At 41.2% G+C, this 15,588-nt stretch overlaps 1 protein-coding gene across 1 annotated transcript in view; it reads right to left on the bottom strand.

The window, feature by feature from the left end:
* The window catches only part of bmpr2b (bone morphogenetic protein receptor, type II b (serine/threonine kinase)), a 270,166-nt gene that overhangs the window by 150,976 nt on the left and 103,602 nt on the right, over positions 1-15,588 (bottom strand). The window contains exon 3 of the mRNA XM_073046416.1: positions 2,891-3,070. Within this exon, the coding sequence (XP_072902517.1) occupies positions 2,891-3,070 (180 nt within the window). The remainder of the gene's footprint in view (positions 1-2,890; positions 3,071-15,588) is intronic.

Below are 15,588 nucleotides of genomic sequence, written 5' to 3'. Positions count from 1 at the left end.
GTGATTAGGCTTCACACCAGCCTTCCGGTCAAGATGGCGCCTGCGGACAACACTCCTTCAGTGATACCTTCTGGATAGCTCATATATATTTCACTTCTTTTATATCTTTTACATTTATTTTTCATCTTGGATGTGATTCTGGAACTGCTGGAGCCTGTGATTTGCTATTTAGAGATTGGGTGTTGCAGTGCTCTGCAGTCCCTGAGAGGATTCCAGGAAGCAGAGGAAGCATACACAAACCTTGTGGTGGGCAGGCTGCAAGAGATGGGGAACGAGCCAATGTTCGACTCCATTTCGGCTGTTAAAAGTTTCCACTGTTCACTGATTAAAGTGAAGAAGGAGATTGAAACATTGAGGTGAAGGTGGAAGTTTGGAGATTGTTTGGGTGCTTCAGTGCTCTGCAGTCTCCGAGAGGATTCTGGGAGGCAGAGGCAGATGCGTGAACCTCATGGTAGGCAGGCTGCAGGATGGGGTGTGAGGTGATTTTTGACTCCATTTCATTGTTCGCTGACTAATGCAACAGGGGAGAGTGAAACACCGATGCTGAGGGTGAGCAACGGTTGCCTGCCTTTTGATTGCTGAGGATTGCTCTGCTACACTACCGTAGAGGGGAGAGCCTGCCACTGTGCCTAGAGAATGGTGCCCAGGTTTTCTGCATTTTGGATATGGGCTTGGACAATAGACTTTTCTCAGTCTTATAATTTCTTTGTATTCCGTGCTTTTTGCCTAATCTTTTTCGATTTTTTTGTGGGGTGGGCAATTTGGGGGTCGATGTATCTCTTCCATTTTGTTCATTTTTTTGTGCAGGAGGAGGGGTTTGGGGGTTGATGTGCCTGTTACATTTTTGTTCGCTTTTCTGTGCAGGGAAAGGTATTTAGGGGTTGCTGATTGTGCTGCCTTTCCTTTCTTTTCTTTTCTTTTCTTTCTTGGTTTCATCACTAAATCATATTAATGATTTAGACAAGGGAATTAAATGCAGCATCTCCAAGTTTGCAGATGACACGAAGCTGGGCAGCGGTGTTAGCTGTGAGGAGGATGCAGGGTGACTTGGATAGGTTAGGTGAGTGGGCAAATTCATGGCAGATGCAACTTAATGTGGATAAATATGAGGTTATCCACTTTGGTTGCAAGAACAGGAAAACAGATTATTATCTGAATGGTGGCCGATTAGGAAAAGGGGAGGTGCAACGAGACCTGGGTGTCATTGTACACCAGTCATTGAAGATGGGCATGCAGGTACAGCTGGCAGTGAAAAAGGCAAATGGTATATTGGCATTCATAGCAAAAGGATTTGAGTACAGAGCAGGGAGGTTCTACTGCAGTTGTACAAGGCCTTGGTGAGACCGCACCTAGAGTATTGTGTGCAGTTTTGGTCCCCTAATCTGAGGAAAGACATTCTTGCCATAGAGAGAGTACAAAGAAGGTTCACCAGATTGATTCCTAAGATGGCAGGACTTTCATATGAAGAAAGACTAGATCAACTAGGCTTATACTCACTGGAATTTAGAAGATTGAGGGGGGATCTTATTGAAACGTATAGAATTCTAAAGGGATTGGACAGGCTAGATGCAGGAAGATTGTTTCCGATGTTGGGGAAGTCCAGAACGAGGGGTCACAGTTTAAGGATAAAGGGGAAGCCTTTTAGGACCGAAATGAGGAAAAACTTCTTCACACAGAGAGTGGTGAATCTGTGGAATTCTCTGCCACAGGAAACAGTTGAGGCCGGTTCATTGGCTATATTTAAGAGGAAGTTAGATATGGCCCATGTGGCTAAAGGGATCAGGGGATATGGAGAGAAAGCAGGTACAGGGTTCTGAGTTGGATGATCAGCCATGATCATACTGAATGGCGGTGCAGGCTCAAAGGGCCGAATGGACTACTCCTGCACCTATTTTCTATGTTTCTATGTTTGACATACTTATCAACCATAGCTCTCTACAGCAAAGAAGCTGATGTCACCAGATAGAAGACTTAACTGTAAAACATTACAGTGGAGACCTTATAACTGGTATCTGGAAGGAAACTAAAGAGTGATGAAACGGAATCATGGAGTTTTAACACTTTACACAGAGGCAGGTACCAATTCTATCTGTTTATATCGCAGCTTGCTCTGCCCAAGACCACAAATTGCAGAGGTGTAAATACAGCCCTAGCTATCATGAAACCCAGCCTCCCTAACACTGAAACTGTCTACGTTTTCCATTGCCTTGGGAACATAGACAACAAAGCAAAAGATTCTTCCCACCCTGATCATTCTCTTTTCTCCCCTCGTCCTACTGAGCAGAAGAAACAGAAGCTTGAGAACATATACCACCAGGCTCAAGGATTGCTTCTACCTTGCTGTTAAAAGACTTTTGAATGGACAATTTACCATAAAGATGAAATTGTGATCTTTCAGTTCTCCTCATCATGGCCCATGCACCTCAACTGTCTTTTCTCCAGAACTGTAACAATGTATTATGCATTTAGTTAGTGTTTTTCTTCTTTTGTATTACCTTGGTGTACTTATATATAGAATGATCTGTTTGGATGTCATGAGAACAGCACTTTTCACTGTATCTCAGAAGATGCAAAAATAATAAATCAATTATCATTTTGCCTGAGCAGCCTTAAAAAATCATGAGCTGCTACCAACACTGCTTAGAAGAGGAAAAGCAATTTCAGAAGGCTGCAGCCAAGTCGAGGAGTATTAAGAGCACATGTTTAACATTGACCAAGAATCAAGGCTTTGATGCATTGTGAATAGAGAAAGAACTACATTCTTTAATTGACAATGCTAAGAGAGTAACCAGAAGAAACAGACATAACCCTGTCAGTCTATATAAAACTTTTACAAAACTAATGTTGTTCTCTGAAAAGAACCAGACATCGAGATCCGAGAGCTGCTTACCTTGCTTCTTTATACGAACTCCTCCATCACTCATCTTTTCCCACAATCCATAGCACTGACTGCCCTTCGCACACACAATGGTGCCATTTTCTTGGTTGATGCGTTCTTCACTGATACCATGTTCTTCAGAATGTGTAAACGAGTCTTTAAAGGCACAGCGCCTCTCATTATTCTGGGCAGCTGAAATAAAGATTGAGACAAAAATTAACTTAAGACAGTGAAAAAATTTCATGGAGTTATCTGAAATACTGAATTCCAGGCAATGAAACACACAAATCTTCACAGTATAATCTATACATCATACTCTGTACGTAATTTAGAGAACTAGTTTCAATGTGATTTCTCCCGCTTTCCTTCCCATTTTCCAGCATTTCCATTATTTCAGTATGTAAATGACCAATTTTCCACACAATACTTTTGTTTTCTGATCTTAACACTTTCACCTGTGTTTTAATTGAAAGAAACCCTACCATGGAACACCTAAATTGGAGATGCAGTTGATGTGTTTTTAAAAGAGTATGTTACAGTCATCTTCCTCAACAATATTCAACAAAATAGAAGTATAAAGTATCTTCAGTTGCATTCATTCAACAAGAATTCCCTGCTCATAAGAAGTACTGAAATCTCTTACATCCACCTGAATCACTAACGTGTCTCAATTTAACTTATCTCCAGAAATCCATTTTTGAAGCAGTATTATGCTCCATACTGCACTGGATTAACATCCTAAACAGCAGAAAACCTTAATTCTAGAATGAGACTTGAACACCATATTAATGTAAAACTACAATAATTCTATCAGTTGCCTAAGAATGACATTGTATTGTAAAAGGGGAAAGCATGTCTTTCCTTAGATACAGAGCAAAAATTGCTCACAATATTCCAAATGCATTCTAGTCAATGCCCTACAAAACCTCAGTAGTACATCTTTGTCCTCTTAAAATGAACACTAACATTGCATTTGTCTTCATTACTACCAACTCAACATCCAAGTTAAACTGAAGAGAATCCTGAAATAGAATTCATCCTTAATAACGGACTCTAAAATACTACTGACCACAGAGGTACTCCTGTACACCTGCTTGTAATGCAAATACAGTCACCCCTCTTTATCCGCGAGTTCCGCATGTGCAAATTCAACCAACTGCGAATCGAGAAAACCCGGAAGTGCTCTTCCAGCACTTGTTGTTTGAGCATGTACAGACTTTTTTTCTTGTCATTATTCCCTAAACAATGCAGTATAACAATTAGATAACATAGCTTTTACATTGTATTAGGTATTATAAGTAATCTAGAGATGATTTAAAGTATACAGGAGGATATGCGTAGGTTACCGTGGATCGGGATCAAAAAAAAATCGCAAGTTCTCTTACTAAGTAAGTCGGAACAGGTACATCCGGTATTATTTAGCGTCAGTTAGTCAAACGTTTGTCTTAGTATATAATTTTACCTTTCTATGCATATAAAACACTTAAGAATGTATGTTTCAGCGCTGGGCTCGGGAAATTCCCGAGTTCGATCCAGTGTCAGACCATTTCCGAGCGCGCTCTCCTTCCATGCCTGGTTGATGTGGAGGCTCAAAAGCCCAAAACCCAATAATTAAACCACTGTGTTGCTTAGTAATAATTGTAGCTTTCATCGGGACAGGGCCTTTCTCACTTTATCCTTTAAAACTGTTCCGATCATTGACCGACTGTAGCCTAACACTTTTCCAATGACTGATGGCATTTCACCTCTTTCCGATCGCTTTATTATTTCCATTTTATTTTCAATTGTGATTATTTTCGTGAACAGAAACACTGCGGATTCGGAGCTTGGCCGCCGGGTCCTTATATCCTAATGCTCATTAATGTAAATATATAATCAGCCAATCATGTGGCAGCAACTCAATGCATAAAAGCATGCAGACATAGTCAAGAAGTTCAGTAGTTGTTGAGACCAAACATCAGAATGGAGAAGAAATGTGATCTAAATGACTTTGACCGTGGAATGATTGTTGGTGCCAGGTAGGGTGATTTGAGTGCCTCAAAAACTGCTAATCTCCTGGGATGTTCATGTACAACAGTATCTAGAACTTACAGAGAATGGTGTGAGAAACAAAAAACATCCAGTGAGCAGCAGCTCCATAAGCAAAGACGCCTTGTTAATAAGAGATATAAAAGGAGAATGGCTAAACTCGTTCAAGCTGACAGAAAGGCAAAAATAACTCCAATAACTACACTTTTACAACAGTGGTGTGCAGAAGAGCAACCCTGAATGCACAACATTTCATACTTTGATGTGGACAGGCTACAGTAGCAGAAGACCATGAACATACTCAGTGACCACTTTATTAGGTGAAGGAGCTATCTGTCGCATGTGCAATGAAACATACAGTGAAATGCAACATTTGCATCAATGACCAACACAGTCTGAGGAGTATGCCATACGGTCCTTTAAGCCTCCTCCACAAGTTAAAACAGCCACGTTGATCATCTATTTATACAGCAGATTCCTGCCTTTTCCCAAACTCCTTGATACATTGCACATCTAGAAATCTCCTTAGATGATTTCTCTTAATCCATAGAACCATAAAACATTACAGCACAGAAACAGGCCTTCTGGCCCTTCTTGGCTGTGCCGAACCATTTTCCTATCCCTATTCAAAATCTCTTGCTCTGTAAGACGAAGCTGTGAAACTAGCCACCTCCATCCCCGTTCAAAATCTGATTAAAATTCAATCATATTCAAGTTCAAGGTTAATTACCATTCAACCATACGCATGAATACAGCTAAATGAAACAGCATTCTTCTGGGGCCAAGGTGCCAGTAGTCATGCACAGCACATATAGCACAAACAAGTATCAAGTCAATTCAATCAAGTCAAGTCACTTTTATCATCATTTCGACTATAACTGCTGGTACAGTACATAGTAAAAATGAGACAACGTTTTTCAGGACCATGGTGTTACATGACACAGTAGAAAAACTAGACTGAACTACATAAAAAAAGCAACAACACAGAGAAAGCTACACTAGACTACAGACCTACACAGGACTACATAAAGTGCACAAAAACAGTGCAGGCAACATAATAAATAATAAACAGGACAGTAGGGCAAGGTGTCAGTCCAGGCTTCGGGTATTGAGGAGTCTGATAACTTGGGGGAAGAAACTGTTACATACTCTGGCCGTGAGAGCCTGAATGCTTCAGAGCTTTTTCCTAGATGGCAGGAGGGAGAAGAGATTGTATGAGGGGTGCATGGGTCCTTTATAATGCTGCTTCCTTAGCGGATGCAAATGTAGTGTAAATGTCTGTGATGGCAGGAAGAGAGACCCCGATGATCTTCTCAGCTGACCTCACTATCCGCTGCAGGGTCTTGCGATCCGAGATGGTGCAATTTCCGAACCAGGCAGCTGCTCAGGATGCTCTCAATACAACCCCTGTAGAATGTGATGAGGATGGGGGGGTAGGAGATGGACTTTCCTCAGCCTTCGCAGAAAGTAGAGACGCTGCTGGGCTTTCTTTGCTATGGAGCTGGTGTTGAGGGACCAGGTGAGATTCTCCGTCAGGTGAACACCACCAAGAAATTTGGTGCTCTTTACGATCTCTACTGAGGAGCCGTCGATGTTCAGTGGGGAGTGGTCACTCCGAGCCATCCTGAAGTCAACAACCACCTCTTTTGTTTTGTTCACATTCAGAGACAGGTTGTTGGCTCTGCACCAGTCCGTTAGCCGCTGCATCTCCTCTCTGTAAGCTGACTCATCATTCTTGCTGATGAGACCCACCACGGTCGTGTCATCGGCGAACTTGATGATATGGTTCGAGCTGTGTGTTGCAGCACAGTCGTGGGTCAGCAGAGTGAACAGCAGTGGACTGAGCATGCAGTCCTGGGGAGCCCCCGTGCTCAGTGTGATGGTGTTGGAGATACTGCTCCCAATCCGGACTGACTGAGGTCTCCCAGTCAGGAAGTCTAGGATCCAGTTGCAGAGGGAGGTGTTCAGGCCCAGTAGGCTCAGCTTTCAAATCAGTTTCTGAGGGATGATTGTGTTGAAAGCTGAACTGAAGTCTATGAACAGCATTCGAACGTATGTGCCTTTTTTGTCCAGGTGGGTTAGGGCCAGGTGGAGGGTGGTGGCAATGGCGTCATCTGTTGAGCGGATGGGACGATACGCAAACTGCAGGGGGTCCAGTGAGGTCCATAATAGCAGAAAACATAAAGTTACAAAACAGTATTTAAAAAAGAATATAGCCCAAGTGCCTGAGTGTCATGGCATGTGGATTGATGGTGCATGGAAGTTGTCCTGGAGCCACATTTTTGCAAGAACAGCCCAGAGCAGTTCTCATCTCGCACAAGTGCAGCCGCAGACTAAGGAAATCCAGCTTGTCTTCCACTGAGTGAACACTGAAGAACAGTACTGATGGGAGGGGCCAGATCCCACCCCAGTACAGAATCAAGCAGCACACAGCCAGCTCCAGCATATTCTTTCCTGACCAGCTCAACAGGTGATCCCAAGACATGAGAGTCTTGTCCGTGCAACAACCAAGGCAACGCAGCTCTCCCAAATCAGTCCCGCCAATTGGACTCTCAGTATTCTACATTACTGATGACTAACAGGGTCTTGCAATCACAACAAAAATGTCTAAGACAATCACCATTGGACCGTGCACCGTGCACTGTCTCACTTTGTGCAACAAGTCCAGCTACACCGCTATCAAACAACTCCCGGAGGTAGACTTGCAGTACTTGGTGTACTGAATATACAGCTGTGCATTGCCATTGTGAAAAAAATGTAAAGGATGAACCATTTCCACTGCATCTGAGCGCACTGCCTTCTTACCGGGGAAAAAGTCCTGTCATTCTTCCAAACTCTAGTGAATACAAATCTACCCTAGTCATCCTGATCTCTCCTCATGTATAGTCCTCCTATTTCAGAAAGAAAGCTGGTGAAGTGGCATTGCACTCCACCTATAGCAACTACATTCTTTGTTTGGATACACACAGCACTCCAGATGTGGTCCCAACTCGGTCCGGTACAACTACAGAGAAACATCCTTGCTTCTGTTTTCCATTACTCTTGTAATAAGACCAACATTATTTACCTTAACCGCTTATTGATCTGTGGCTAGTGTATTAAAAACAGCCAAGTCTGTTTACTCCACCACTTTCCGATATAAGACCATTTAATTAACACCTGCTTTTCTGTTCTACCTCCTGCATTTACCATGTTTTTGTCTATTCCTTCAGACTTGCAGATGCACTTTTTAAGCCTCTTCGCATTTCATCAAAATTCAAATCAATACCCACTTTAGTGTCAGTATACATCAAAATATTATTGTAATTGTAATACATGTTCACCTAAACATCCCATGGATCCCTGTGTTATCCCACTTGTTACTGTCTGAAAAGCCAAAAATGACTCTTTCCTTTCTATCAACCAATTTCAATCTCTATAATCACCCTATTCCTAATATCATGCCCTTTAATCAAAACCTATTTACAGCTGAAGTCAGAAGTTTACATACACCTTAGCCAAATACATTTAAACTCAGTTTTTCCACAATTACTGACATTTAATCCTAGAAAACATTCTCTGTCTTAGATCAGTGAGGATTACTACTCTATTTTAAGAATGTGAAATGTCAGAATAATAGTAGAGTGAATGATTTATTTCAGCTTTTATTTCTTTCATCACTTTCCCAGTGGGTCAGAAGTTTACATACACTTTGTTAGTATTTGGTAGCATTGCCTTTAAGTTGTTTAACTTGGGTTAAACGTTTTGGGTAGCCTTCCACAAGCTTCTCACAGTAAGTTGCTGGAATTTTGTTCCATTCCTCCAGACAGAACTGTTGTAACTGAGTCAGGTTTGTAGGCCTCCTCGTTCGCACACGCTTTTTCAGTTTTCAGCAATAACTCCACCACAATCATTCTCAGTATCAGTGCCCTACAAGGCTGTGGCCTTAGCTCTCTACTCTTCTCCCTGTACACTCATGTCAGATTCTGCTCTAACTCCATCTACAAGTTTCATCTTTGCTTGCTCTCCTGTTCATTCCTTTCTCCGCAGCAATGAGGCTGCTAACTGATGAGACTGCTGTGTGCTTCTGCCCCACTGGTAAGAAACTGGGGAGCGAGGCTTGGGCCTACTCTAGCTGCTCCAGGAACTGACCTGGGACTTAGTCTGATTCAGAATATTGTTGGCTTGCTTCTATTGTTTGCACAATGTGGTTTTTTTTCCTTTCTCTTTCTCTGCACAGTGGTTTTTGGTTTTTTTTACTTTTTTAACTGGGTTATTCAAATTTCTTGCTTAATGCAGCTAAATTCCAAGTGTATAATTTATACATTCTTTAATAATAAATGTTTTTAGAATCTCCAAAATTTGTAGATGATAATACCATAGTGGGCCATATTTCAAATAACGAGTCGGAGTTGAGGAAGGAGCATGCTCCTGTTTACATCAAAATTGTCAAGGTTGGGAGGATTGAATTTCAAGAAGTGAACACCACCAAGAGCCTAACCTAGTCCAACAACAGTGATGACACAGCAAAGAAAGCACACCAATGCCTCTACTTCCTCATGAGGCTAAAGAAATTTTGCATGTCCTCTTTGATCAATCATTGTAGAGGGCATCCTATCCGGATGCATTATAGCTTTGTATGGAAATTGCTCAGCCTGTGAATGCAAGACATGGCAGAAAGTTGTGAACACATCTCAACACAGCACAGAAACTAGCCTCCCCTCCATGAACTCTTTCTACACTTCTTGCTTCCTCAGTAAAGCAGCCAGCATAATCAGGCATCACCCACCCTAATATTCTCTCTTCTACCCCCCTCCCATCAGACAGAAGATAAAAAAGCCTGAAAGAACTTATTGCCAGGTTCAAGTAGTTTCTATTCTACTGTTATAAGACAATTGAATGGTTCATTATTATGGTAAGATGGGCCCTTGATCTCACAGTCTACCTTGTTATGACCTCTGACCTTATTGTCTACCTGCACTGCACTTTCTCTGTAACTATGACACTTTATTCTGTACTTTTATTATTTCACCTTGTAATATCTCAATGTAATGAATTGACCAGAAGAAGGTGAATCTGTGGAATTCATTGTCACAAGCAGCTGTGAAGGCCAAGTCATTTGGGTATATCTAAAGTGGAGGTTGATAGCTTCTTGCTTAGTAAGGGCATCAAAGGTTAGGCGGAGAAGGCAGGAGAATAGGGTTGAGAGGAATAAAAAATCAGTCATGGTGGAATGGTGGAACAGAGTCAATGGACCAAATGGACTAAAGTCTTGTGGGTTTGAGGACCAGTATGAACAGTATTCAAGACCAGCTTTTCATTGTACCAGAGCACATAAACCAATTTATCCCTTCAAGATATCCAAAAATTAGTCCACATGCAGCTGTCAAGGTTTGATGCTGTAACATTTTCTTCCTAAATCTCTCTGCTCCTTTCACTCTGTCCTTTAAGTTATTTAAGTTTTTTTGTCTCTCTCAACAATCTAATATCTCCTGTTACTTCTGTGATCTGCTTTTGCACATTTAATTAATTGAAAGCACTTTAAAAATTCATGTCGTTTCATGATGTTCTACAATATAAAGGCAAACATAAAAGGTCCATAGTACCAGTGAAGTACCGAAATTTCCTGGTGTACACAATGTCTCAACCAACATAACATTAAAATAGTTTAACTAGCCACTTATCTCACTAAAGCTTGTAAAATGAGCAAATATACTTGTGTGTTTGTCTGTATGGGATATCTGAGGGGTATAATAAATGTTACTTCTTCGTTATTATTTCTTCATCTCGAATGTTCATTCTAGAAACATTTTCTGTTCCATTTTATTCATACCCCACTATCTTCCCTTCTGCCCTGTACTCAAACATTCACTAGCAGAATATAATTGAGATTTAAATAAATCCAATGATAAAGTGAAAGGAATTAAGTATGAGTTTCCCTGCAGTAGAAAAACACAAAATTATCAGATGCACTAGAACTTTTGACGAGGGAATTGACTCATGACTCATGGCAGTTACTTGCATTTAAAGACCTTCACTGATACAGACACATATACAGTAGCTGCTCAATCCTTGGCAGGAGTTACAGCCCATCTTGAATTCTTGGCTGTTTGCTGCAACTATCCGGACTGAAGATTCAGCAGAAAGGGCAGAATACAATGGGATGCAAGGTCAAAAGGGCATTGGGTATTATTACAATTGAATAAATTTCTCGTTATTATAACACAACCTCTAAAATGAATGACATCAAAAATTCGAAGAGAGCAAGCATATGAATGACATTGTGAATCTGGTGATCAGTACTCTTTCCAACTTTCCTCTTCAAAGATGACCGGAAAACAGACAATATTGTAGTAAACACAAAGTACACTGCAGATGCTGTGGTCAGATCAACACATACAAACAAGCTGGAGGAGCTCAGCAGGTCGGGCAGTCAACGGATGCTGCCAGACCTGCTGAGTTCCTCCAGCTTGTTTGTATGAGACAATAATGTAGCTTTGGAGGATGGTAAGTCTTTATATATAGAATGACATCGATGGGTAGAGGAATGGCATGTGGAATTTAACCTGAAAAATATATTTTGCAAAGACAAGTAAGGCTTGCTTATACAGATTAAATGGCAAGCCCCAAGAAAGTACTCAGGAACACTATCTATACGTCCACAAAGGCAACATCACTGGTACTTAACTTGGCTAAAAAAAAAAAGCTTATGGGATATGCTTTCATTGGCTGGGGCACTGAATGTACAGGCAAAGAGGCTATGGTGTAACTATGCAAAACATTAGTTAGGCCACAGCTGAATACTGTGTGCGGTTCTGGTCATCACGCATTTTGGAGGGAACACCAGAATGTTGGCCAAGTTTGTTTTCCTTGGAGAGGAGGAGGCTGAGTGGTGATCTTACTATGGTTTGCAAGGAGGTTAACAGGCATAGAGAGGGTAGATTGCGAGAAACCTTTCCTTTTTTAGCAGAATAGATAAAATGTGTTTTAGGTTAGAGATAGGAGATTGAAAAGAAATTTCAGGAAGAATTTTATTACCCAGGCGGCAAAACTGGAGGACACAGATTTAAAATAATTGGTATATGTGACCCACTATTACGGAAATTGATGCTTATAGAATTCAAAAATTACCACCTGAAACCCTGAGGTAGGCAATAAAATTCAATCTCATTGAACTTATTTGAAAAAAACAGATAAATAAGTAAATAAATACACTTCTTCTTTGACTTGTGCAGATGATGTAGCTTTGCATTACAGAAAATTGTAGTGCAGAATTTTTTCTAAGAATGTGACCCCCCCCCCCAACCCGCCCAGTAATGTGTGTACTGCCTAGTTGATGTGCAGAGATTAGGAAAAGCTCCTTCATCTGGAACTCACTACCTCAAGAGATGATAGAGACAGACACCAATACAAATATTTTTGTTTAAATGCCTGGAGCTGTTCTTGAGTAGCAGTAACCCGGAGGGCAATAGACTCATGCTAGATAGTAAGATAAAGCTGTGTAACTCTACAACCAACATCAACATAAAGGCACAAAGGATAGCAGACATTTTTGGTAAATTAGATCCAACATTGGCTGAGTAATAGGAAGCAGATAGTAATAGAGGTTTTCTGACTGAAAATCTGTAACAAGTGAGACACTGCAGCAGTCAGTGATGGGACCTTTTATATATAAATGACCTGGATGAGAATGTTTCCAGACAACATGAAAATTGGTGAAGTTGTAGATAGCAGCAAAGAAGGTTTTCTAAAGGTACAGCAGGACATAATTCAATCAAAAAGATGGCAGTAGCAGATGGAATTTAATTCAGATAAAAGTGAGGTCATGTACTTTTGGAGGTAATGATGTACAAAGGGATCTCTTTTCAGCCAAGGTGGCATGCAGAGGGTGAGAAACATTGTCCAGAGTTGCCAGGATTTTCTGTAGTGTCCTTTGTTCTATCACAGCCTCCAGTGTGTCCAGTTTGACTCCTATAACAGAGCCAGCCTTTCTAATCAGTTTATTGAGCCGGTTGGCATCACCAGTGTTGATGCCAGTGCCCCAGCACACCACCGCATTGAAGACTGTACTGGTGACAACAGACTGGTATAACATGTGAAGGAGAGGCCTGCATACTCCAAAGGACTTCAGTCTCCTCAGGAAGCAGAGGCAGTTCTGGCCCTTCTTACACACAGCCTCTGTGTTGGTGCTCCACTCATGTCTCTAATCCAAGTGCACACCCAGGTACTTGTAGATCCTCACTACATCCACATTCTCACAATCAATAGTAATAGGGAGCATTGCAGGCTTAGTCTTCCTAAGTCCATCACCATCTCCTTTGTCTTACTAATGTTGAGCTGCAGATGATTCAGCTTGCACCATTTGACTAAGTCCTCCACCAGGGCCCTGCGCTATACACATGCTTCAAGGTGCCGTGCCTGTATTCCTAAGAGTCAAGTTCAGAGTCCTTCAGGAGATCATAAAATCACTGGTGCATTTAGATGGTTCAAGCGCATTTCTTAAGGAAAATTACAGGCTGCATATTGCATTGCTAACAGTTCAGAAATTGCATATCTATTAGTTTTGTGAGTTGCCTATAAATCATTACCATGTATTACCAGTGTGGGCTCAGAATGCATGGAAGAGGAAAAATGGCAGGGAACCCAGAGACACCATAACTGTGACCATCTTTAAGAAAGGCAACATATCTAACTGCAATAGTTATACAGAGGTCTTCTGCTATCAGCACCAGGTAAAGTCATTCCTAAAGTCACCTTCAACTGTCTTCCAACCTAGTGGCAAAAAAGCTACTCCCAAATTACTTTGTGTATCCATCTCGATGCAGAATGAATATAATCCAATACACACAGCAGCATCTTCTTTAAATTCAACTGATCCTCAGAAAGTCACTTCATCTTATGTTTCTTTCATAATACATACAAATTATGGTTCAAACCAAAAGGTCCATAAACCAATTTCAATGTATCAGAATCAGGTTTAATAACACTGACATATGTTGTGAAGTTTGCCATATTGTGGCAGAAAAGCAATGCATTACATAAAAATACTATATTACAATAAGAAATATATATATGTGTAACGCTTACGCGATCGGCTGGTGTATGTCTAGGGGAAGATTCGTCCACCCGCCAAACCGCACCTCCCGTATACGTGGATGCTGTGAAATGCACACTGGTACAAACTCGCATACACAATATCAAGCGCACACCACGTACTTTTACAGAATACACTTTATAAATCTTACTAGAACTAAGTGATTAATAGCGATACAGTATATATGAAAGAAAAGGCGCCAGAACTTATCAGGGTTCAGTCGATTAGTGTCCATCGTTGGAGCTCAACCATCAAGTCTTCAGTCCACTATTCGATCTTCTCCGACCTCCATGACCCGCGCGCCTGGGACCACCCTCAGTGATCGACCAGCAGCGCCTCCAGCACCATCCACCTTCCTTGCGATCTCCTCCCCGACTTCCCAAAAGTCCGCGCAACAACAGCTCACAGACCCACAAGAAAGAATAACATCTATCCCAATTGGTTAATAAATTCTCATTATCAGTAATTATAACCCAAACAAGCTGCGAGAGTGCTCTGCGAGAGAAAGCACTCTCTCACCAGTTAGCATTACTTTTAACAAAGAAGCCATTTTGATTAACATACGCAGTAACATAAGAACCCCTTTACATATGCATAAATGAAATTAATTAGCTAGTAGAAAAAAAAGAGCAAAAATAGCAAGATAGTGTTCATGGATTGGTTCATTATCCATTCAGAAATCTGATGGCAGAGAGGAAGAATCTATTCTTTAAATGTTGAGTGTGTGTCTTCAGGCTCTTTTACCTCCTCCCTGATGGTAGTAATAACAAGAGAGCACGTCTTCGGTGATGGGAGTTCTTAATGATGGATCCTGTGTTTTGAAGATGTCGTCAATGCTGGGAAGGCTAAGCCTATGATAAAGCTGGCTGAGTTTGCAACCCTCTGCAGCTTTTTTCCAATACTGTGCAGTGGTTCCCTCAAAACAAACGGTAATACAATCAATTAGAGCTCTCCGTGGTAGATCTGTAGAAATTTGCTAGTCTTTGTTGACAGACCAAATCTCCTCAAACTTCTAAAGAAAAATAGATGTTATTGTGCCTTCTTTTTTATTTATTTATCTATCTATTTATTTACTTTAACGAGATTTGAGTGCAGAATAGATTTTCAGAGATGTTGACGCCCAGGAACTTGAAACTGCTCATTCTTTCCACTACTGATCCCTCAATGAGGACTGGTGTGTGCTCCCTCGACTTCCCCTTCCTTAAGTCCATAATCAATTCCTTGGTTTTACTGTGACACTGAATGCAAAGTGGTTGTTAAGACACCACTCAACCAACTGATCTATCTCACTCCTGTATGCCTCCTCATCACTATCTATTGCCAACAACAGTCGCATATTTAGCAAATTTATGAATGGCATTTGAGCTGTCTCTAACCACACAGTCATGGTTGTAGAGAGAATAGAACAGCAGGCGAGGCACACATCCTTTGGGTGTGCTAGAGTTGATTATCATCGAGGAGATACTATTTCTGATCTGCACTTACTGTGTTCCAATGAGGAAATCAAGAATCCATTTGCAGAAGGAGGTACAGAGGACCAGGTTTTGAAGCTTAATGATTACTCCTTAGGATGATGGTGTTGAAGGTGGATCTATAACCAATAAACATT

The sequence above is a fragment of the Hemitrygon akajei genome, chromosome 5 (assembly GCF_048418815.1).
Source record: "Hemitrygon akajei chromosome 5, sHemAka1.3, whole genome shotgun sequence".
In the NCBI taxonomy this organism is placed as follows: Eukaryota; Metazoa; Chordata; class Chondrichthyes; order Myliobatiformes; family Dasyatidae; genus Hemitrygon; species Hemitrygon akajei.
Note: the sequence above shows the minus strand (reverse complement) of the source record. Positions and strands in the feature narration are given on the sequence as shown.